At 38.1% G+C, this 25,154-nt stretch overlaps 1 protein-coding gene across 1 annotated transcript in view; it reads right to left on the reverse strand.

Moving 5' to 3' along the window:
- The window catches only part of LOC131055729 (clp protease adapter protein ClpF, chloroplastic), a 213,484-nt gene extending 188,966 nt beyond the window's left edge, over nucleotides 1-24,518 (reverse strand). The window contains exons 1-4 of the mRNA XM_057990131.1: nucleotides 24,275-24,518; nucleotides 6,385-6,889; nucleotides 5,853-5,912; nucleotides 5,623-5,720 (exon numbers count right to left, since the gene is read on the reverse strand). Of these exons, the coding sequence (XP_057846114.1) occupies nucleotides 5,623-5,720; nucleotides 5,853-5,912; nucleotides 6,385-6,711 (485 nt within the window). The 5' untranslated portion in view covers nucleotides 6,712-6,889; nucleotides 24,275-24,518. The remainder of the gene's footprint in view (nucleotides 1-5,622; nucleotides 5,721-5,852; nucleotides 5,913-6,384; nucleotides 6,890-24,274) is intronic.
- Nucleotides 24,519-25,154: the final 636 nt, after the last annotated feature.

Raw genomic sequence — 25,154 nt, forward strand, 5'->3', positions numbered from 1 at the left:
ACTCTCCAAGGTCCGAAAACAAGAAGGTAAAACGCTACATCAACCCCTCCCGATCATTTAAATTCAAATTGCCAATCACCCAGGGTAAAACCATTTAAAAATGATAAATTCTCTTTCGTCCAACAAACCGCGAAAATTTAAATCAAAGGGATAACCGTTGGGATTCAAACTTTGCAGGATCGTCTATTCATTTCACGCAACGAGGTCGGGTAATCTCTCGCCATCCGCTCCCATCAGGTAAGTACACTTTATCGCATATGATCATTTGAAAAATGTTTAAGTCGGATGGGCAAATCGTAAAATTTGATCGCAATTCTTGAATTCTTGAAATTTGCATCTCTTGTGCTCATAAACATTGTTCAATCGCTCGAAATTTAGAAATCCACTCTTAAGGCTTCACCAGAAATTGAACCTCTTTTCAAACTTAGTAAATTTTCATGCTGTCTTTGTTGAAAGTTAATCCAAAATCCAGAAGTGATAAGTATAAATGCATAATCACAAATCTTCAAGAATACGCTGCGGTTAAAGTTAATCAAGTTGTTAGCTAAAATAATATTGCTCCATGTCCAGACTAAACTTTAAATTAATCCCGACCTGCTGGAGCACTTCTTTTGTTACCTAACCCGCATTACCTTCCTCGTATCACCTCGTAATCCGCGTCCGGCTGTGCAGGATAGATGCCTAAATCGGCGATGGAATCATCAAAAACGCCCGCTGCAGCCGAAACCTCACGAGCATCCAAATCAGACATCCCGCGTAAGGTTGAAAAGATGAAGTACCAGTCTCAAAGGGGAGGATTGAGGGAGTCAAAGATTCAGAGCGTCTGGGACAACATTGGTGACACCGACCTTGGCCATATTGATATTCAGGACTTCAGGAATCGGGTCTTCTCACCCAACGCATATGGCAGGCCTAGGCAGATGGTGGAAAGTGGCATCGCCCAAGCGGCAGGTTTTCCTCCAGCAATCCAAAACTATGAATTAGTAGTAGAGGCTGCTCGGCATTACGAACCAAAGTCCAGATTAGTGCTTCTGGAGAATATGACTATCGCTGACTTCTCCCCTAAGGCTATTGGTGATGCATTTGATATCCCCTTTCCAAATAATCCCACAGCTACAACCATAGACGAAGCACAAGGGGCATATGATATGAATCCGGCCCGATGCAAGGCACTGATTAACGAAGAATGGTTCAAGGAGAAAAGGCCTTCAAGCACCAGGATTGTGAAAAAGACCCCCAGAAGTGATTTTCATAATGAACATGGGGATATGGTCACCTTACTCAACCGAGTCATGGGACTTCCTAAGTCCAGCTACTTTGAAGAGTGGATGTTCTATTTTACAGAGCAGGTCTTCGCCGGAAAGTCTAAGTTTGACTGGGCCCAGATCATAAGCGATAACATCCACACTCAGCTTATTGAGCTCGAAACAAAGAAGTACTTCACCATGACCTCCTATTTGGTCTATATGTTCGCAAAGAACCAGCCACTGCCAGGATTGATAATGAAAGGTGAGATCGGGAATGGGCCCGGTCAGGTGAAAGTCTATGATTGCTACCCGCAGCTGCACTACCAGGATATAGCTCAAAGGGAAAAGAACAGCCCGGCTTACGCGGTTGGTCAGTATGAATGCGTCAATGACGCCTTCACAATGCGCCTGGTCAGGCTAATGCAGGGAGGGTTACACATAAGGCTCTCGGAGCAAGCTACCACTTTAGTGCAGAGGTATGGAGCCTGGTTCATTCAGTTCCCAAGGTTTTCCTACATCCGAATAGCTGGCTTCGATGGTGCCCCCCTTCGACTTCCACGGTATCCAACCGACAAAGTAATCCTTATGGAGGTGGCAAGGCAATCACGCCCCGCCGGCATCTTACTTCGAGAAAGCAAGCAGGCTGGATTCACATTTCCTATGATCATAGGCAGCCATGATGTCCAATTGAGGACCCCTACCCTAGCAAAGGAGTCCCTTGCGAAATTGGCCTCTTATGGCCTCCAAGACCATTTCCCAAGAAAATACTTCGATCATGATAATCTGGCAAAAAGGGCCTATGGTCGAAGATACAGAGCAAAGGAGTCAGTTGAAGACTATTGGAAAAATTGCTTCGATGACTACGAAGTCAGGCAACGGGAATATTCTAGGTTGATTGTGCAGCAGATGCGACTCTTTGAATACCGTCGGGTCCCAGATCAGCTCACGGACTCAGGAAATTGCCTCCAGGTCCGAGAATTCGAAGCAGTAAGACACCTCTTGCCAGGCGTTGATTGGTCTCAGGGCCCAATCACAAATTTCGAAGCAGTTATGGTAGCCCCAGCAAGATACACAGATCAGTGGTTACATCATCAAATCGAGAGGCTAGTCCATGAGGGGGTCTAGTTCACTTACCATTTGATGGGCAGTCTTGACTCTCAATCTTCCGAAGACGAAGGGACATCAACTGAGAAACCAGAGAAAAGAAAGAAAGCTAAGGCTTGCAGAGGAACTCGGACGTCCAAAAGAACAAGAAGGGAGAAGATTCCCATAAAGAGGCCAAAGGTCACTTCATCTTCAAAAGATCCTAGTTCGTCCGACGATGCCATAGAATTGGATTGCATACCTGCTCCACCTTCCCAGAGCGACATCGATGCATTCGAGGCCAATGATCCTCCTGCACCTGATGTACTGGACACCGAGCCAAAAGGCCTCGAGTTGACCAAACTGGGTAACCAAGTAGAAGAAGGAGAAATCCCATCCACCCAGGGGGTCGAAGTGCATGAACCTACCCAGCAGAGCCGTCACGAGTTGCTACTCCTTAATACAGCCAAGGACGACTCCACCGTCGAGGGAGAACAAAGGATAGACGAAACTCATGAGCCCAAGAGGACTGAAGAGCAACCTTCACAAGAGGATATCAAACAGTTGTTCAGCGAAATAGGGGAGAACTCAACTGCAAGCAAAGAGCTTCCCCCCTCTTTCACTCCTCCGATGGCGGAGCAGCTACGAATTTGTGGCCAGCCGGTTGAGAACGTAGGAGAACAGAATGCTAACTTGACCCTATCATCGACCCAAGCAGTGCCTCAAGAGTGGCTGATCGCCAGAGCTCAGTGTAGGGCCGCCACCAAAGCACCCATCGATCTAGAGGATATCTTCTCGCAAATGGATCAAGCAAAAGCTAAAGGGAAGAAGAAACCAAGGGCATATTCTAGAGTAACCAGGGATGAGCAAAGGAACCGCACTCTTCATATTGCCACCCCGCCCGTAGACAAGCCAGCAGATCAAATAACACTGGCATATTATAGCATCACGATTGTCCCCATCGGACGAGCTACAAAAGAGCAGGAAAAGGAAGAATTTAAGGATTCAATGCAGAACATACTCAGACAGCTCGAGGAGATCACAGCGGAAAAGGATATGTATCGGGCCCGTGCTGAACAAGCCGAGGGATACATCGATCAGCTCCTACGGCCATTGCACAATCCCTCCGAATCCCATATTCCCCCAACGGCATTGGCACAAAGGACCATGACTGAATTTGAAGGAATTCGAGATACCGCAAAGGCCGTCAGGGAGTGGATGCAGGACATCAAGAAAAAGGGAGAACAGATCCTTAAGGAGGTGAAAGAAATGGCCCTCCATCGAGAGCTCACTCTAGTCAGGCTGTTGGAGGTAAAGAGGGAATCCCTTCACATGCACGAAGTGGCAGCCTCTACCCTTCCCCTCATGAGAGCTCTTTTCTGGACACATGCGCAAATTCCCACATTGTCTGACATCCTAGATCCCCATGGCATCAGTGTTCTCAAAGAATGGTACTGGACCATCACCATGAAGAACGACGCCCAGGAAATTATTGACAAAGAAAGTGACGCATGTGAGGTAATTCTGGGGAACATGCAAGAACTAGGTAAGACCATCCTCCGATCAATGGTTTCAGGATGGATAAATGACCTATCCGACAGTGTAATCAGGCCAAACTGGGAAGAAAGGTTGGGAGCAGATAAGGTTTCTTATTCCGTTGGAGACTTGAGTTTTGTTGGTCAGTTCCATTCAAACATATTATGCTTCGAGCGTAATCGCTCCAGCTAGAAGGACGGTTTAAAGCACGTGGACCAGTATCTCGAGGGCATGCAGTACAAAATTCGCCACCCTCCCATGCCTCCTTGCAGTCTACTCTTCTAGTTATGTATCAAATTCTAGGAATACGTTCGCAAGGAACGGGCAGCAGGTCGTGATTTATGGCGGGAATACCTGCATGGCGAGGACCAGTTTCTAAAGAAAGAGTGTGAAACCGAAATAGAGAAAGTAATTTCTCAAAAGTGTTTTTTCCCTTCCAAATCTTAAAATGCACTTTTTGTCCCAAAAAGGTGACAGTTGACTTTTGGTCAACAAATTGTAAAACTTTTGTGCCCCCTTTTTGATTTGTTCCAAATTGTTGTAATTATCCCTTTTTGGGTAGTTATTGCCCATTTTGGGGTAGTTGTTGATATTTGCCTCCCATTTATGGGTATGGGCAGCACTGCTTTATGGATGAATCTGGGCCACTTATTTAGATTTAATCTAGGCCATTCATCCTTTTTGAAGCCTATTTAAGGGACTGGTTTTCCCTCATTTTGTAAGAAGTTCTTGGATTGTTGCGAAAGCTCTGAAGGAATTTGCAGGAATTAATACAATGAATTAAGACTATTTTCAAGTTTCCTTGTGAGTGCATGGTCTCCTTCACTTAATTTTGAAAGCTTTTAGTTATGTCTATTTATTTTGCACAGCGGTTTTTCAATCAAGCATCTGATAGAATCTTCACAGTCCATACCATTAGAGAATAGCTGATTGCTTTTCTTTCCGCATGGTTAATCTGGACCATTTCATGCTCAGTTCGATTATCAAATATATACTATGAATGTAAAAATTCTAATATCGTACTTGGTAATATGAAAATCTGGTTTCTCCTTTGAAGATTGCACTAAGTTTATGCAAGCATTGTGTCTAAATGGCTAATGATGTCTAATCTAGTTTCCTGGAGGTGTCTGTCTACTTGACTGAATTTGTTGTCTTAGTTAGAATTTACAGTTCATGTCTCCCTCTCTCTCTCTCCCTATCCTTCCTTTCTTTTCTCCCCCTTTTTTTATTTATTCGAAAAAATCTGCAGCCCTACTAAAGCAGCATCAAATTAACCAATATCATCTGATGGAAAGATCGTAAAAGGTTCAGGGGAATTTATCCATAGAATTGCCAGTCAAGCGTAAGTCCCCTTGTGTTTCCAGCATAAACACATCAAGCCACTGAGAGATCCCGTAGTCAAGACCTGACAAAAGAAACCTTGAGGCTATCCCCTTTGATCAAAACGTAGAAAACAGCATTAGGGATTCCCTTATTTCAAGAGAGGGTAGGATACTCAGTGAGTTTATTCTATTATGCGTTGGCCGTATGGAGTTTGCAGCGATGTGATTTCAGACACGTCAACAAGTCTACCTAAATTAAGAATACAATGAGCTGCTTTTGGATCGTCTTTACTACAAATAGGTAATGCCCATTACCAATGAGTTAGATGTATACATTTTCCTCCTGGCATACATGTCTTACAAGTTAAATCAGCTGTGAACTGGTTAGTTATAGAATGGAGATAACATAAACAAGAGTTGTAAATATTCCCCACCGCAGACGTAAAATTGTTATGGCTTTGTCTTGAACCTCATCCTTGGATGATGAAGATCCCACCTTTGACTCCCTCTGTCTAGATAGTTCTTGCTCAAGCTGCAAATGCCTCAAGCAACACAAAAACAAATCAATACAAATCTATCAGAAGGCAACACATGCCAGCATTATTAGAAAGTTAAAACTAAATTAAAATCCCATAAGTTTATCATTTAATTGCAGAAGGTATACCTCTGCAAGCTTATTCTGTAATTGCTGAGCTATCTCATATTGATCCAAGTTTAAAGCGACCTGACATGATAAAATTCCTACACTCAATATGCTTTATCATAGTAGCTTGAACTCCACATACATAGCAATATCCTCAGATGTGGCAGCTAAACTATAATATACCAAAGATTTATAAAGAAGACGCAGCTATAACCTGATTGAACAGTCTAGAATCTCAGCATGAAAAAGCAAATAAAATATACTCTGTTATTCTAGAACTTTATATAAATTTCTTTGTTAAGGCCATGTCATGCAAAGCATGGATATAACTGTAGAAAATCAGTATTGACACAACAAATATTCACTTGCACAGTAATAAGTTACTAAGACTTTGAATTTTACAAACAGACTTTGATTAGCTAATATAAAGATGTGCACAAAGTATAATGATTAATAAATTGACAAGGGCTACAAAACATAAGAAACTTGCATCCCAGAACAAACTAATAAACTAAGATTGGCAGTGCAGTTGTAAATGAATGATAGCAGCTACCTGAATCCGGGTACTTAAATCTAGCTGAAAAAAGAATAGCAAGATGTCCTCATTAGCACTTTCACTGTGTTCGTTAACAGCAGGTGGTCCATGGTAATTGCCTTTTGATACCCCCGCAGCAATGACCCTCAAGTCAACCCTCTGAGAGTAAACTGACCTCATAAGAGAGAAATTTAAAGCATTCCTTAATTCAGGATGTTCTCTGCTAAGATTAATACTAGTTCCACCTTTGTCAAAAAAACTTGAGTGAAACCCACATAAAATCTGCTTTGTGCATTTTACTGTGTCCACTGCAGCTGGAACTATATTTGTCCCAATAACAAACATTGCTCAACTTGCTCAGAAAACAGTTTTCTCATACAATTAATATCCAAACTCTGTGCTTCAAATCAGCCTCAAACACGCAATTTTTTTTCTTGATTGCTACCCACCTATGATCTAGAACTATTTCTTGCACATGGTATACTCTGAAGAATATTCACCTACCTCACTAGCTTCAAAAGGCCTGAAATGCAAACATGAACATGAGAATTGGTAAGAAAATGTCTCCTGGCAGAAACAAAGAATGATATGTATTACCCACTCTTAAAGAACTTAAAACCTTCAACAATTAAGGAAAAACAACAAACATGGATATTGATATAGATAGGTACAGACATAGAATCTAGATACAGATCAAGTTATTCTATGTAACGCAAGAAGTTACACTGGATTTTCAAAATTTTCTACAAATTTAGCAAAAACATCAATATGACCATGCATAAATACAAAACATAAAAAAACTAAATATGCTGGTTGAACATGCCCTGATCATAAATCTGTATCAAACATTGTCTCAAAGTTATGAATCAAGCCATTTTTCTTGTGGAATGCATACAATTTTTACTATGAACAACCCTTTGAATGCAAACAACAAGATATAATGGCCCTAAAAATTATTCTCTTGATATATGGTGCACAACCCCTCTCCATATAAACTATTGTCAAAATGCTGCTGTTATAACCATTCTAATGATCTAAATGCTAGACGAAATGAAGTTATACAACTGTATAAATAAAAACTAATCTGATTTTGATATATTTTAACCTAAGTTGCCGAATCGGGTACGAGAACAGGAACAGGTACGTGGGTACGAAATGCTGGTACGACATAAATTGTTTTGTGGGATGGGTAAGTTTATTGTATATATATATCTGTGTGTGTATACATATATATATATATAGCTAAAAAATAGAATTAAGTTTAAAATGTCATATATCAATACATATGCTAAATAAAACCATTACAAATTTCAAATTTTGAAACATAACAGACTAATTTAATTCAGTTATCAATATCAAAAAGATCAAACTGGAATCTCATGATAGATAAGTTCTGAGTTCACTAATCAGCACTGTAGGTCTTAGGAATATTAAAAAGATCAAACTAGAATCACTAAACATTTCAGAAACATTTTGGCTTCTAAAATTGCAGACCTCAGATGTACCCACAGGAGATTCGTTTCAGAATCCAATTCCGGTATGTTTCGTACCCGGAATCACCCCAGAAATCCCACAATTCAGCAACTTAGATTTTAACTACTAGAATTACCCCAACCTAACAAGAGGATTGCATGTGTCATACCCATACAAAAATTTTGTAATGTGTCAATCAAAGTTAAAACCTTGTATTTCCATCCATTCAAACAATTATATCCCAACGTCTGTAATGTCCTCTTGTTGAAATAGGATTTATTAATAAATAATAATAATAATTTAAAATATAAAAGATTTAAAATAAAAATTAATATAATTAAGATTTAGTTAGGTTTAATGAAAGGTCAAAAGACATGAAATGAAAAGTTGTGACTCTCTCAAACATGAGATATAAAAGGGAGAGAAGAGAACTTTGTTTGAAAAAAAGGGGAAAAAGGAAGAAAGAAGGGAGCAAAGGAATTAAGGAAGCATAAATGGGAAGATGATAAGGAATTGACTCTTTCAAAGGGGCAGCAATGATGAAAGGTTGTGACCCTTTCGAAGGGTGGTAATTGTGAGAGGCTGTGACCATTAAGAAGAGGTGTGACTCTCCCTTACGTTGGAGGATATAAAGTGGAGAAGTTTTCAATTGAGAAGGTAGGATTCATGGAGTAGAACAAAATATCTGAAGCGTTAAAAGCAGATTTAGGAGCAGACCTAAATCAGAAATATAAGAAAATGCGGAAGAATGATACGAACATTTATTAAAGAGATCAAAACACAAATAAAAATCTGCGAACAATAATAAAGCAGGCATCGAAGGAAAAGAAGAAGAAAAATTATATCAATAATCAAAGAATCAAACCTGATGGAATAGATGTTAAATTTAGGCAATCAGATGTTAATCTAACTAATTAAATCATAATCAGACTGAGAATAAGCAGAAATAACAATAAAGCACACGACACAAGACACAAATACCTTGAGAAAACCTCCCTCTTGGAGGAAAAACCCAGCATCAAAGATTCAGATCAGATCCTTTATTTATAAGCAGATTACATGAACAGCATATATCAGATTACTTATCTGATTGTAGTGCCAATCTAGGGCAGATTCAAACCAAGTATATGCAGCTGTAGTATATCTTTAGAGAGAGCAGGATATCAACATCACTTGGAGAAGGAGATCGCTGAAGTATAGGACACCACTTTGCCCAGCAAGCTGCCCAATGGATTCGCTCAATGATCAGATAGACTTGCAGCAGTATGAAGACTTAGATCGCTTTCTATCCTTCCAAGTTCGCTGACTAAATTCGCATAAGGCTAACAGCTTATGGTATGTTTTCTTGATGAAGATAATGATGTGTTTGAAGTGTGAAATGAATCTTGTTTATATACAAGATTCATGTTCAAGTTTTTCCCAAGTCGGCTTTAACAAAATTGCTGCCATTTTTACATATTTTAAGTTTGCCCTTTTTGGCACCCAATTTGGGGCCTACATAAATTTCAAGTTATACCACGTTACATTTTGGGCCCAGCCCTATTAGACATGTAATCGCTTAACCTTATTACAATATGATTAATATTTTAATTGCCACTAGGCATCATTAAAATATAATCCGAACTTAGCTATCCATTTTCAACACTCCCTCTTAGCTAGAGAGGATTATAACAAGCTATCTCATATTGTAATAATACATCATAAACCTCTTCATCTTACATTGCCCGCAAAGGATGAAGGGTGACCTACTAGAAACCAACAAAACTTCCCATCTTACATTGTCCGCAGAGGATAGATCCACCTTGCACCTCAATCTTCTCCTAGAGAAGGAAATACTGTCACCTTGCATTGCCCACAGAGGATGGAAGATGCAAACTAAATTGCATTACTAAGATTGAGACTCCCTCTCAATCAATGTTGTGTTCTCCACAATTCCAAGCTTCTCTCTAAAGTACTCAAACTTCACTCGAGCTAGAGGCTTGGTGAGAACATCTGAAACCTGTTCATTAGTGCTGATATATTTCAGTTGGATGGCACCTCTTTGTGCCATATCACGAACATAGTGATAATGAGTTTCCACATGTTTTGACCTGTCATGAAACACGGGATTGTTAGATATTTTAATACAACTCTGATTATCACAATAAATAACAATGGATTCCCAAGGTTGTCCAAACAACCCAGCAAGAAGCTTGTGAAGCCAAACTGCTTCTCTAGTTGCCACACTTGAGGCAATGTATTCAGCTTCTGCAGTACTTAATGCAACTGAGGACCGTTTCCTACTGGCCCAAGAGATCATGGCAGAACCCAAGCTGAAACAGATTCCTGAAGTGTTTTTCCTATCAGTAACACTTCCAACCCAATCAGAATCAGAGTAGCCTTCCAAATTGATTACTGTGTTGATTGGATACTTCAGCCCATAGCCAATTGTTCCACGCAAGTATCTTAGGATGTGCTTGGCTGCCACCAAGTGAACATGCTTTGGCTAGTTCATGAATTGGCTAAATGCACTAACTGCAAAGCAAATATCTGGTCTAGTGTTGACTAGATACATCAAGGATCCAATCAACTGCCTGTACTCTGAAGGATCTGCAAAATTAGAGTTAGCTGCAGAAATACTCAACTTCTTCAAGTTAGTTTCCATAGTAGACATAGGTTTACAATCCATCATACTAAATCTTTTCAATATATCAAGTGTATTTACCTTGACTTAGAATAATTTCATTAGGTCTTTCTCAAACTTCTAACCCTGGAAAGTAATGCATTAGACCTAGATCCTTCATTTCGAATTCAGTAGCTAATTCTTTCTTACACCTAATGATGAGACTATCTTCACCAGTTAGAAATAAATCATCAACATATAAAACCAAAATTAACATTTCACCATTAAATACTTTAAAGTAAATGTTAGGATCAGCATCATTCTTATAAAATCTTAAACTAACTAAGTACTTATCAATTCTTTCATACCAAGCTCTAGGAGCTTGTTTGAGGCCGTAGAGAGCTTTATTCAATCTACACACATGAGTCTCTCTATTATGAATCTCATAACCTTCAGGTTGTTCAATATAGACTTCTTCCTCAATAACACCATTAAGGAAGGCAGTCTTTACATCCATTTGATGCAATTTCCAACCTTTGGCTACAGCAATAGCTATAATAGTTCTAATAGAAGTATATCTAGCAACAGGAGCAAATGTTTCTTCATAATCTATGCCTTTCTTTTGAGAAAAACCACGAGCTACAAATCTAGCTTTATATTTCTCTATACTACCATCAGCAGCATGTTTAACTTTAAACAACCATTTGGAAAAAACAACAGACTTACCTTTAGGTCTAGTCACAACATCCCAGACATCATTCTTGATGATGGATTGATACTCTTCGTCCATAGCTAACTTCCATGCTTGTTGGTTCATAGCTTCTTCTATGTTGGATGGTTCAGCCTCAATGATGTTGCACATCATTGCAACATAGTTAGGGAGCTTCTAAGTTCTCTTACTTTCTCTGAAGGTGCCACTAGGAGCTGCAAACTTTTCTACATCTTGAATTGTGCTTCTAACCCAAAGGGGTCTTTTCTTGCTAACTGCAATATCTCTAGGTCCATCAGTTGGAACTAGAGGCTCAGGAGGATCATCATGCTAAATTGGTTCAGGAGGCTCAATAGGCTCCCTCTGAATATCAAGGTTAATATCAATATCCATATCTTGATTATCATTAACTTCTTTATCATTATCAATAAGAGAACCTTTAGATTTCTTGAAAGCAATATTTTCTTCAAAGGTGACATCCCTACTTACCTCAATGTACCTTTGACCAAGAATGTAGATGCGAAATGCCTTGGAAGATTCACTATATCCAACAAGGATACCCTTCTTCCCGGAAGGCTCTAACTTAGTCCTCTTTTCCTTTGGCACATGAACATAGACAGGACTTCCAAAGATCCTTAGGTGACTGATATCTGCTTTGACTCTTGTGAAAGCTTCCTCGGGAGTTATATTCTTCAGGACACGGTGAGGACATCTATTTTGAATGTACACAACAGTCTTGGATGCTTCAGCCCATAAGAAGATCTGCATGTCCTGATCGTGAATCATAGCTTTGGCAACTTCAACAATGGTTCTACTCTTTCGTTCAACTACACCATTTCGCTGAGGATTGTAGGGAACACAGAACTCCCTCTTAATTCTTGTTTCTGCACAAAAGTAATTGAAGCTACTTGAGGTGTATTCACCTCCATTGTCAGATCTTAACACTTTAATCTTTTTACCAGACATATTTTCAGCTAGAGCTTTAAATTCTTTAAACCTACTTAACACTTCATCGGATTCTTTAGATTTTAGAAAGTAAATACAAGTCTTTCAGGAAAAATCATCGATAAATGTAACATAGTATAGAAATCCGCTAGGTGAAGGAACAGACATAGATCCACATAGATCAGAATGAACAAGTGCTAGTTTTTCTTTAGCTCTACTTTCACTTTTATGAAATGAACTTTTAGTGTTCTTACCTAATGCACAACCTTTGCAAGCATCATCATGAGATTGATTAAGTTTAGGCATACCTTTAACCATCCTTTCAAGTGAAGCAAGTGCCTGATAGTGAAGATGACCGAGCCTTCTATGCCATAGCTCACTAGATTCAAGAGTTTCATGAATGAGTGCTCAAATGGGGTTAGCTGAAAGCTTATACAAACTATCATATCTATTTCCAATGACACGAGCAGATTTAATACTAGATTTCTTAGGCCATGCAAGTACTTTACCCTCAGAAAATGCTATTTGATAACCTTTATCTTCTAGGGCAGAAATAGAAATTAAATTCCTCTTAATTCCAGGGACAAATAAAATATCACTAAGATGCAAGGATAAACCAGATTCTAAATTTAAAGTACTACCAAAGCCTCTTACCGAATACTGTGCATCATCACCAATTACCATATGAAACTTAGACTCTTTCTCCATCAAGTCTGAGAGATGCTCTCGATATCCCGTGATGTATCTAGATGCACCACTTGTTAGGACCCAGAGGCAACTGAGAGTGGGGGTGAATCAGTTGTCTATTAATTTCAATCCAAATATATCTTAACCAAACTTAATGTACCATACGGGTAAACCAAACTTTATGTCGGTTGACAGTTTAACAGTTAATTGCAATACCGGTAAAGTTTAATGCATCAAACAGAAAGACAAATAACAACCACAACACATAATACAGAGATTTGTACGTGGAAACCCTGTAAGGGGAAAAACCACGGTGGGAAACGTTACCCACAATCAGATGATACTACTGCAGATAGTATGTGTGTACAATATGGGGTCTGCACATGCAGAAAGGCCAACTACCTAGAGCTCACTGCTCAATCACAAAATGGGAGTCACATTGACTACAATTGGATGATTAAATCCAATGATAATGTACTGCACAAAATAGCATCTTCATATGTTGGATTCAGTACCAGTTAAGCTCAAATTGCCTTCTCCAAACCTTCCTTGAATCTTCAAATGATGTATGCGTGTATGGCTCTACTTATATTTGCTTATAGCTTATTACAATCCTTTTCCACACTCTCACTAGTCTCACAAATGAGATCTTACATATATACCAAAACCTAAGACCAAATGTGTAGGTCGGCTTACAGAGAATATTACAATTAAATCAATTACAAATAAATCAATATGCGATGCATAATGTCAGCTTAATGCATTTACAATAATAATAAATCATCTCCATAACGTGTCGTGCTGATCTGGAATAGATAACGCTTGCCAGTCCATAACCTACACCTATTTGTCGGTAACAGCAAATATGCAAACCCGATTAGACCAATGACCAAATCATCAAAACAAAGTGTCCAAACAATGTCTTCGACATAACCAAGTGTAGCGTCCTAAGATTGCGACACTTGCAATTTCGACTGCATTTGGGTCTTCACGATGGCGGCGCAACGTTGAACCTGAATGGAGACCCCGAAACCTGTTTATAACACCAAAAACTGCATTTTTCTGCACCTTGGCATGATCCCTCCTTGCACCCTGCTGTCCCGGGAGGTGGGACCATGGCGCCCAGCGCCCTGGTCCCTGGCCCTATTTTGGGCCCGGTCTCTTTTGGGCATCAGGTCTTTAAGTTTGCAATTCGGGAAATAATGTTTCCTGGTCGGCCTAAGGTCAGGAAAATCAGTCTATCAGCCCTAATTGACAAGTATATAAACTACATTTCCCCTCCCATTTGAGGGAGGTAAGAAGAAAAGAGGAAGACATATGTGAGCAAGACGCGGAAGCAATATTCAAACATTCAAACATTCAAGCATTCAAGCATTCCTTCAAGCAATTGAGCATTCTAAGTCTCCATTCAAGGCTAAGTGTTGCATTCAAGACAAGGATTCAACCATTGAAGAGGAGATCACATACAACATACAACATACTACATACATTACACCTTCGCATGTAAGAATACAAACATTCTTACAACAAGGTATCAGTACTTGTTTACATTACAAACATTTACACTTACAGCATTCTCATTTCTTGGTTAATTCCAAAACCGGGGTTTGACCTAAAGGCAAACCCCTAATCCCTAACCCCCCAATCGTCCTCTCTTTTCTGTGTGTAGGTTGCAGGTACGCAGTTGTAATTGAAGATCTGGAATCCTTGTGCAGAGACGAACAGATCCTCCTTCGTTTCGCGGATTTTTCGGAGGACTGTGTGCACGCCGGGCGCCATCGTCCCGTCAACTTTCGCTCAAATTTGCAGAACAACACCGTCTCGACATTTTACTGCTAATTCCAAGTCCGCAGCTTCATCCCATATCCCTATCTCTGTTTATAAGCGAATCTTTCCTACTTTACATGCATTCCTAGTTCAATCTTTTTATCTACATTCTTTACAAAAGAGGGTATCCTTGATGTCACAACCCTTGAAACTCATTTAGAATCCAATCTTGCATTGTGTGGGATTGGATCCTGTGGGTTTCAACCCCTCTTTTGAATGTAAAGTCTCTCCTAAGTGAAAACCATCAACCCTAGTGACTCTCCCTTCTCTCTCCTTGGAGTTGGGGAGGGGAGAACAACTAGGGTTCGATTTTTCCGCTTTACACCAAGTAATCTCCAGATGATAACAGATCATCCTCAGTGCCGATGAACAATATAACCTGTCGGTGAACCAGATACCGGTGATTGTGCATAAGTCACTGAACATGCCAGTGAACATAACCAAAGATCTTCAAGTGCTGATAGGTGTTGATAAATGTTGACATCAATGACAAAACCAGTGCAACACATCCAAAATACCAACAATCTCCCCCTTTGGCATTGATGGCAACACAAGATGGAAAAACCATCTAAGTGCCAAAGCAGAAATGCCAAAAACCAAAAACCACCAATCTCCAAAAGAGATCTTTAAACAGAAATCATAATACAGATAAAGAGAGTAACAATCTCTCCCAAATGAATAATCTCTCCCCAAAAGTTAATGTGTTTTTTCATAGATATCTCTCCCCCTTTGACATCAAATGTCAAAGCAATACAAAAACCAGATAAAACAGTTCATAGAACTTTGTTACAAAATACAAACTACTCCCCCTAAGAAGTAGCTCTCCTCATCAAAGCCAGAAAAAGATTTCTCTATTAATTTTGTCGGTTTGATGCCAAGCATCAACTATCTAAGTCTCTACCGGTGAGGGTATAACTCCAAGCTGCTCTCTGAGATATTCAAAAGTTTCCTTAGGCAAAGGCTTAGTAAAAATATCTGCAATCTGCTCTTTAGTATTCACATAAACCAATTTCACTTCTTTTGCTTCAACATTCTTTTTTAGAAAATTGAATTTGATAGAAACATGTTTAATTTTCGAATGAAATAGCGGATTCTTTGATATATCAATTGCTGCCATGTTATCACAGTAAATGGTTATAGATTATTTTCATTTTACCTTTATGTCCTTCAACATTTGCTTAATCCATAATACCTGTGTACAATTAGTTGTTGCTGCAACATATTCTGATTTTGTTGTTGATAAAGATGTACAGCTTTGTTTCTTGCTCAACCATGAAATTAGTCTACTACCAAGAAAGAATGCTCCGTCGGTGGTGTTGTTTCTGTCATCTACATCTCCAGCCCAATTTGCATCCGTGTATGCACATAAATCAAAATTTTCATCTTTAGGATACCATAAACCAAGATTTGTTGTGCCTTGTAGATACTGGAAAATCTTTTTCACTGTTGATTCATGATTTTCTTTAGGATTACTCTAAAATCTTGAAAAAATACATACTGTATTCATAATATCAGTTCTTGTTTGTGTCAAATACAGTAAACCTCCAATCATAGATTTGTACTTTGTCGAATTAACAGGTGTTGATTCATCCTTCAAAGATAGTTTGTCAGTTGTAGTCATAGGTGTACTTACCGGTTCAGAGTTTTCCATGCCAAATTTCTTTAGTAATTCCTTCAAGTACTTTGATTGATTTATGAATATACCTTTATCAGTTTGTGAAATCTGCAATCCTAAAATGAATTTTATCTCCCCAATCATAGACATTTCAAAGTCTTCCTGCATCTTATTAAAAAAATATTTACACAATCCATCTTCTCCTCCAAAAATGATATCAACAACAAAAACTTCAATAAACAAGATGTCATCATTAGTCACTTTGTAATATAAGTTGTTGTCAGCATTACCTTTAGTGTAACCAAGCTTCAAAAGATATTTGTCCAATCTAGCATACCAAGCTCTAGGAGCTTGCTTTAATTCATATAAAGTTTTCCTTAACCTGCAAACCATATCTTTGTCATCTGTCAAAAAAAATCCATCAGGTTGTTCAATGTAAACTTCCTCTTCAAGATCACCATTCAGAAATGCACATTTAACATCCATTTGATATATTTTATAGTTCTTGTGTGCTGCAAAAGCTAAGAATAGTCTGACTGCTTCAATTCTAGCTACCGGTGCAAAGGTTTCATTATAATCAATTCCTTCCTTTTGAGAATATCCCTTACACACTAATCTTGCTTTGTTTCTGATTACCTTACCATCTTCATTAAGTTTATTTCTAAATACCCATTTAATTCCAATTACATTTTTGTCTTTAGGTCGGGGAACCAATGTCCATGTGTTATTCTTTTCCATTTGTTCCAATTCATCTTCCATAGCTTTAATCCAATGTTTATCTTCACATGCCTCAATAACAGTTGCTAGTTCAATTTGAGAAATTAGACATACCTCTTCATTTGTCAGTCTTCCTCTTGTCATAACTCCTTGATACTTGTTCCCAATTATCTGACTTTCAGAGTGATTCAATCTTACATACCTGGGTGTATTCACTTGTTGCTATTCTTCAGTCATTGTGGAATTCTCAGATGATGCCGGTGTGACTGGATCAACATTTTGTACCGGTGTACTCATTGTAGGTTCATTTGTGATAATCTCTATTGCCAGTTCAGAATCCATTGACCTTGAATTACCTCTAAACTGTTCATCAATCTTCACATTTGCACTTTCAACAATTTTTTGCAATCTCTTGTTAAAACATCTATATGCCTTGCTCTTAGATGAATAACCAAGAAATATTCCTTCATCACTTCTAGGATCAAATTTGCCAATATGCTCATCTCTCATAATATAAAATTTGCTTCCAAATATTCTGAAATATTTAAGAGTAGGAGTATTACCAAACCATAGTTCATGAGGGGTCTTACCGGTTTCACCTTTGATGTGAACTCTATTGAATGTATAAACAGTTGTATTGACTGCTTCTCTCCAAGATACATGAGGTAGATTTGCTTCTGATATCATGCTTCTAGCTGCATCCAAAATAGTTTTGTTCTTTCTTTCCACAACTCCATTCTGCTGGGGTGTCCGAGGTGTTGATAGTTGTCTTCTGGTTCCATTCACTTCACAGAATGTATTAAATTCCTTAGATGTGAATTCACCTCCTTGATCTGATCTCAAACATTTAATTTTCTTACCAGTTTCATTCTCTGCCATCACTTTGAATAGTTTGAATTTCCCAAAAGCTTCTGTTTCTCCCTGAGAAAAGTAACCCAACACATTCTAGAATAATCATCAATTATTAGCATAAAATATCTATCTCCTTATAAACTTCTAGTTCTTGCTGGACCACATAAATCAATATGAATTAGGTCAAGAACATTATTAGATTTCTCTGGAATACTCTTAAAAGTTGTTCTAACTTGCTTTCCAAATTGACATTCCTTACATACTGGATTGTGAGGTTTAACAATCTTAGGTAAATCCCTTATTGCCTTAGTTGTACTGATTTTCACAATGCAATCAAAGCTTACATGACAAAGTCTCTTATGCCATAACCAACTTTCACCAATATGTGCAATCAAACATGCTTTCTCATTGTTATTCAAATGAAAGATATTACCTCTAGTTTGATTACCGGTTGCAATTTCCAAACTAGTTATGTTCATGATTTTGCATTTACCATTCTTGAATTGTAACTGAAATCTTTTTTCAACTAATTGACCAACACTCAAAAGACTATGCTTCAAACCTTCAACATAGTAAACATTATCACTATTGTGCTTACCATCAAAAGATATAGTGCCTTTTCCTTTGATCAAACAAGCTTTGTCATCCCCAAATCTTACTAGACCTCCATTGTATTCCTGAAAAGTTAAGAATTTACTTTTATCACCAGTCATATGATGTGAACATCCGGAATCAATGATCCATTCATCCTTTTCTTCAATTCTAGCTGCCAGGGCCTGCTCTACCGGTTGAACAGTAGGTGTCGGTTGATCTTCTGTTATAGCCATAAAAGCCCATCCATTGTCTGTCAGTTCCTCATCAAAATCATCAGTAACTCTTTCATCAACATAATAACATGATTTGTCTCTATTCTTCTTAAATCTGTATCTCTGATATTCAGGGTTAGGCTTATATGTTCTTTTAGCTTCTTCTTTCAATCTTGCATGTCTATCAGGACACCTAGATGCCATATGACCAATTTTATTGCAGTTAAAACATTTAAATGATGCTTTACCTTCATACTTACTTCCAACTGGACCTTTAGGCATTTTCCTTGCAAATAGTGCTTCAAGCTCTTCAAGTTCTTCATTCTCCCTTCTAATTTCTTCAAGTTCTTTAGCGTAGAGTGCTTTCCAATCAGATTTCTCAGATGATGATGATGATGCTGCAGATGATGAAACCTTGAAAGCTAAATCTGTCTTAATTGTAGCAATACGACCAAATTCCTCAAGTTCAAAGGCTGAAAGTTTTCCAACCAAAGTGTCTCTAGATACTGATGTATTAGGCATTGTTCTTAATTCATTAATAGCAGTTACTTTCATTTTATATGCCGGTGGCAATGCTCTCAAAACTTTAGAAACAATTTCATCTTCACTTAAGGATCCTCCACAACATTGTATACCCAAAACAATTTCATTTACTCTTTCCATAAAAGCAGAAATCCTTTCATCTTCTTCCATTTTCATACCCGACCCGGAAGCATTCCAGTTTTGCAATTTTGACTGTGGTATCACCCTCATTCAATGTCTCCAATTTGTCCCAAATAGCTTTAGCAGTAGATCGGTCTAATAATCCCATGATTTGTTGCTCTGACAATGTGCTCAAAAGTGCTTCTCTTGCTTTGCAATCATTGTCCTGGTCTTTAGCCAAGGTTGGTGGATTAGGTTGACTTTGAGTAGAACCAACATAGCCATTCTTTGTAACATCCCATATGTCTTTTCCAATGCAATTCAGATGAGTCTCCATTCTGATTTTCCATATATCATAGTTAGTTCCATCAAGCTTCGGACTGTCCTTCCTGAAATAGTTAGTTTCCATAGAATCTCTTCAAGATGTTAAAATTCTGCAAAAAGAGGACTAGGCTCTGATACCAATTGTTAGGACCCGGAGGCAACTGAGAGTGGGGGGGTGAATCAGTTGTCTATTAATTTCAATCCAAATATAACTTAACCAAACTTAATGTACCATACCGGTAAACCAAACTTTATGTCGGTTGACAGTTTAACAGTTAATTGCAATACCAGTAAAGTTTAATGCATCAAATAGAAAGACAAATAACAACCACAACACATAACACAGAGATTTGTATGTGGAAACCCTGTATAGGGGAAAAACAACGGTGGGAAACCTTACCCACAATCAGATGATACTACTGCAGATAGTATGTGTGTACAGTATGGGGTCTGCACATGCAGAAGGCCAACTGCCTAGAGCTCACTACTCAATCACAAAATGGGAGTCACACTGACTACAATTGGATGATTAAATCCAACAATAATGTACTACACAAAATAGCATCTTCATATGCTGGATTCAGTACCGGTTAAGCTCAGATTGCCTTCTCCAAACCTTCCTTGAATCTTCAAATGATGCCTGCGTGTATAGCTCTGCTTATATTCGCATATACCTTATTACAATCCTTTTCCACACTCTCACTAATCTCACAAATGAGATCTTACATATATACCAAAACCTAAGACCAAATGTGTAGGTCAGCTTACAAAGAATATTACAATTAAATCAATTACAAGTGAATCAATATGAGATGCATCATATCGGCTCAATGCATTTACAATAATAATAAATCATCTCCATAACATGTCGTGCTGATCTGGAATAGATAACGCTTGCGGGTCCATAACCTAAACCTATTTGCCAGTAACAGCAAATATGCAAACCCAATTAGACCAATGACCAAATCACCAAAACAAAGTGTCCAAACAATGTCTTTGACATTACCAAGTAATCTCCAGATGATAACAGATCATCCTCAGTATCGGTGAACAATATAACCTGCCGGTGAACCAAATACCAATGACTGTGCATAAGTCACTGAACATGTCGGTGAACATAATCAAAGATCTCCAAGTGCTGATAGGTGTTGATAAGTGTTGACATCAATGACAAAACTAGTGCAACACATCCAAAATACCAACAACACCACTGTCGATCAACGAAGTGTTGCTATCGGTTGGCACATTGTTGGACAAGGCAAAAATGAAGAGATAGTCTTCATTATCCTCTGAGTTTGCAACTTCATTCAGGTTGGCCTCCCCTTGCATGGGCGAATCCTGACATTCTTTGGCATAATGTCCAAACTTGTCGCATCTGAAGCAACAGACACGTGAAAGATCCCTTGGCTTCCTCCTTGAATCGAAAGCTGGAGGTTTGAAGTCTCTCTCTTTTGAAGTTGTTCTTCTTCCAATGGCCTCCCTTCCTTTTAACATGTTGATGTCCTCCATGAGAGCCTTTATGCATTTCTCTGGTAGCTAGTCGTGACTCCTCTTGAATGCAATCTGACCGGAGGCGATCGAAGGAAGGGAATTCAACTCTTCCACTTATGCTTTGAATGAAGGAATCCCAAGAGTCAGGAAGACCATTCAACGCAATCATGACAATATCTTTGTCCACAATCTCGCTTCCAATGGTGCTAAGTTGGTCCTTCAATTCTGAAATCTTCATGAAGAAGGACATGACTGAATCTCCTTTGCACATTCTGACTTGAAGAAGTTGCTGAATCAATGTGAGTGTCCAGTTGATGTTGTTGATCTCATATATCCCTTCTAGATGTTTGAACATCTCTCGGGCTGTCTTCATTATTGGACATGACTGGAACAAGATGATCCTTCACAGAATCAATAAGGAACTTCTTTGATTTGAAGGCATTCTTCTTGAATTGCTTTAGCTCTTCCGGATCCGAAGGTTCAGTCAGATCCATATCTTCCACAAACTATAGCAGCTCTAATTCTTCAAGAGCAAGGAGGACATGAACCTTCCATGATGTGAAATTGAGGCACCTTCAAGTCTATCCTCTACTTTCAAACCTATAACCATCTTGCAAAACTAAAACAGCAAACTTAAAGTGAAGGGCAACTAATAATTTGATTATTTAAATGAACCTAAAGCTCTGATACCATGTTAAATTTAGGCAATCAGATGTTAATCTAACTAATTAAATTATAATCAGACTGAGAATAAACAGAAAAATAACAATAAAGCACACGACACAAGACACAAGTACCCTAGGAAAACCTCCCTCTTGGAGGAAAAACCCAGCATCAAAGATTCAGATCAGATCCTTTATTTATAAGCAGATTACATGAACAGTATATATCAGATTACTTATCTAATTGTAGTGCCAATCTAGGGCAGATTCAAACCAAGTATATGCAGTTGTAGTATATCTTTAGAGAGAGCAGAATATCGACATCATTTGGAGAAGGAGATCGCTAAAGTATAGGACACCACTTTGCCCAGCAAGCTGCCCAATGGATTCGCTCAATGATCAGATAGACTTGCAGCAGTATGAAGACTTAGATCACTTTCTATCCTTCCAAGTTCACTGACTAAATTCGCATAAGGCTAACAGCTTATGGCATGTTTTCTTGATGAAGATAATGATGTGTTTGAAGTGTGAAATTAATCTTGTTTATATACAAGATTCATGTTCAAGTTTTTCCCAAGTCGGCTTTAACAAAATTGCCGCCATTTTTACATATTTTAAGTTTGCCCTTTTTGGCACCCAATTTGGGGCCTACATAAATTTCAAGTTATACCACGTTACATTTTGGGCCCAGCCCTATTAGACAAGTAATCGATTAACCTTATTACAATATGATTAATATTTTAATTGCCACTAGGCATCATTAAAATATAATCCGAACTTAGCTATCCATTTTCAACAATAGAAAGGATTCGCATACACACATATATATATCTGAGTATAGGTTGCAGGTCAGATTGATATAAACAGCAAACCTGTGCATTTAAAGAGGGAAACAACATCGAATTGAATCTATCCAAATTACTAAGCAGACTGAATATGCATAATTTGCAATAACTCTACAAGTATATTAGGCAAGATTTAGTGTCCTCCCAAAAGGGGACATTACAATGTCTTGCCCTGTCTGTCTCCGTGGTTTATGGTCTTCCTACTAACTAATTTTGTAAGGTTAGATGCTGATAGCAAGCTCGATAATGACTATAAAGACGGATTGGAGAAGAAAGAACAGATCATCATATGAGAATAGCAAACAAGGCAGAAGTCTAAAGTGTTTCAGCTACCTTTACAAGAGAGATAAAATCAAAAGAGAAGTGCTATCGCACAGAATAGAAAGAGAAATTTGTGACCAACAAAAATCGGCACCTAGAACTCGGGAAAAGGCATGTCAAAACGTTCTAATCCAGCATTTGCTCATGTCATGATGTGATGGTGTAACGGTCATTCATGATCAGCATCAATCCTCTACTTTGCTAGAAAAATCGTAAAACTGCTATTAACAAAATTTATAAAGCCCTCAATACAAAAATAAGGTTGTACTTTATCATTATGGCATAAAAGCATACTGGCTACATCAAACTGATACAATGTTTCCACTTGTTATTTTATATTAAACTCACACCATATTTCAGGTCAAATCATATGAAAATGAATTGACGCACAGTATGATATGGAGAACATGTGAGCAAATGGAGAAATGATATACTACAGTGGGACCTTGGACCATCACAAAAATTGCTGCTAACTTCTTACTGCTAATTTATGTTTAATAGTGAAATGTTGTGATGATATTTATATGGGTATGAGTTTCATGAATGACCTGATTTTGAGCTGGTAAAGGTCGAGTCTCAGTTGCCGGCTCATGCCCAATAGAAATCTCGGTTCAAAATTCGGATGCTTCTTCAGCAGGGGATATGTGTCAGTTGCAGGAGGTGGGCAACAAGGATGGCGGGAAAATTATATACAGCTACAAAGACAATAACCCCAATCTCACAACCAGTGAAAACCCATAGACTCAACTTTGTGTACTTGGAAAGCCTATTTGCCCTAACCAGTTACCCATAAGCTCAAATAAGGTGTGTGAGCTATGTAAAGAGATTGACTAACCTGGGTGTACACGGAAACCTAATTACTACTAGTCCAGTGGGTTTGCCAGCAGGAATTGAGTCCAATTTTCTCATCAAAACAATTGAGCTAAAAAACATGCAAGCAGGACAGGGTCTTCTTGTTATGTACTTGTTTCGTACACAATTAAAAGTAAAACTCACTTCAATCACCTTTCTATGATGCATCCACAGATATACTAAATTCTGCGCCTTCATTTTCACTCATCAAAAAATTTAAAATATAATCCTATAGAATAAGTTATATCCGGTGACGTCATTCCTTGTCTTGGTGCAAGAAGCATTCCCAACATTACGAACAACTTCCGCTAAAATACAGAACTAATATCAGTCTGAATATCACAATTCACTCATTCAGTATAATTTTCAATATTAAACCCAGCCTTACTCGTACAACCTCTTGCAGAACAAAAACATTATCGTCGATTCAATTCCTACGCTTCTTTTTACTAAAAACTTGTGGGTTCACAAATTGGAAATCCTATTACAAATTAGATTTGAAACGAAATGATTTGCAAATGGGTTCTACCAATGCTACCTTAAGCTGCTTTTGCTGCATCCTTTTGAAACAGTCCGTTCAAAATTTGAATCGTGCCCAACTCCGGAAACAGTGGAGTTAGCCAAATAAATGGTTGTATGCATAGAGGGGAAATTTCGCTTGTCTTTCGCGCGTGTGATGCATAAAAATAGGAGATAATAGTATTTAATAAGTTCGGAAATACACCACCATTATTCTTTGTCGCCTCACAATGAAGTGAAAAATGATAAAATGATCCCGCTCGGTAAGTTAAGCATTTGATGAAGCTTGGAACGGAAATATTAAAGCAGACGATTTTGTTTGAGAGGGAAGTTTTTTTAAAGGTTCACATGAGTTGTAAAAAAAAAAATATATTTAATTTTTTTAATTTGATTTTTTTTTTTAATGTAAGGATAAGTGTACAAGTGATGTGATTTCTTATGTAATTTAATTTTTATATAATTTTTAATTTATTTAAATTTGGTTTTAAAGATTGGTTTTGATTTTACTTTAGTTACACAATTTTGATTTAATTCTTTTTAATTCAAAGTGTGAAATGTTTCACTTGTTATTTTTGGAAAAAAAATTGAGAGGGAGAAAGAAAAATTATATTAAAAAAGAACTTAAAATTTCAACAAAACAACTCCCAAATAGCAATAGTCATAAATAAGGTCAAAAGAGGCAAGTACATATTATGACGATTGCCTTTCTTTGCTTAGACTGCAAAAGAAGATTTGATTGGATTTGTTTGCGCAGAAACTTCAAATTTGTTTCCCAACCGGCTATTTTAGGAAGAATGGAGGATAGCAAGGTTGTATCCGGATTAGTATTTTGCAAAGACTGGTTTGGTTTTTGTCGAAGCCTCTTCTAATTTGAATCATGGTGCATCATTTTGGGCTGA

Source organism: Cryptomeria japonica, chromosome 3, assembly GCF_030272615.1.
Source record: "Cryptomeria japonica chromosome 3, Sugi_1.0, whole genome shotgun sequence".
Classification (NCBI taxonomy): Eukaryota; Viridiplantae; Streptophyta; class Pinopsida; order Cupressales; family Cupressaceae; genus Cryptomeria; species Cryptomeria japonica.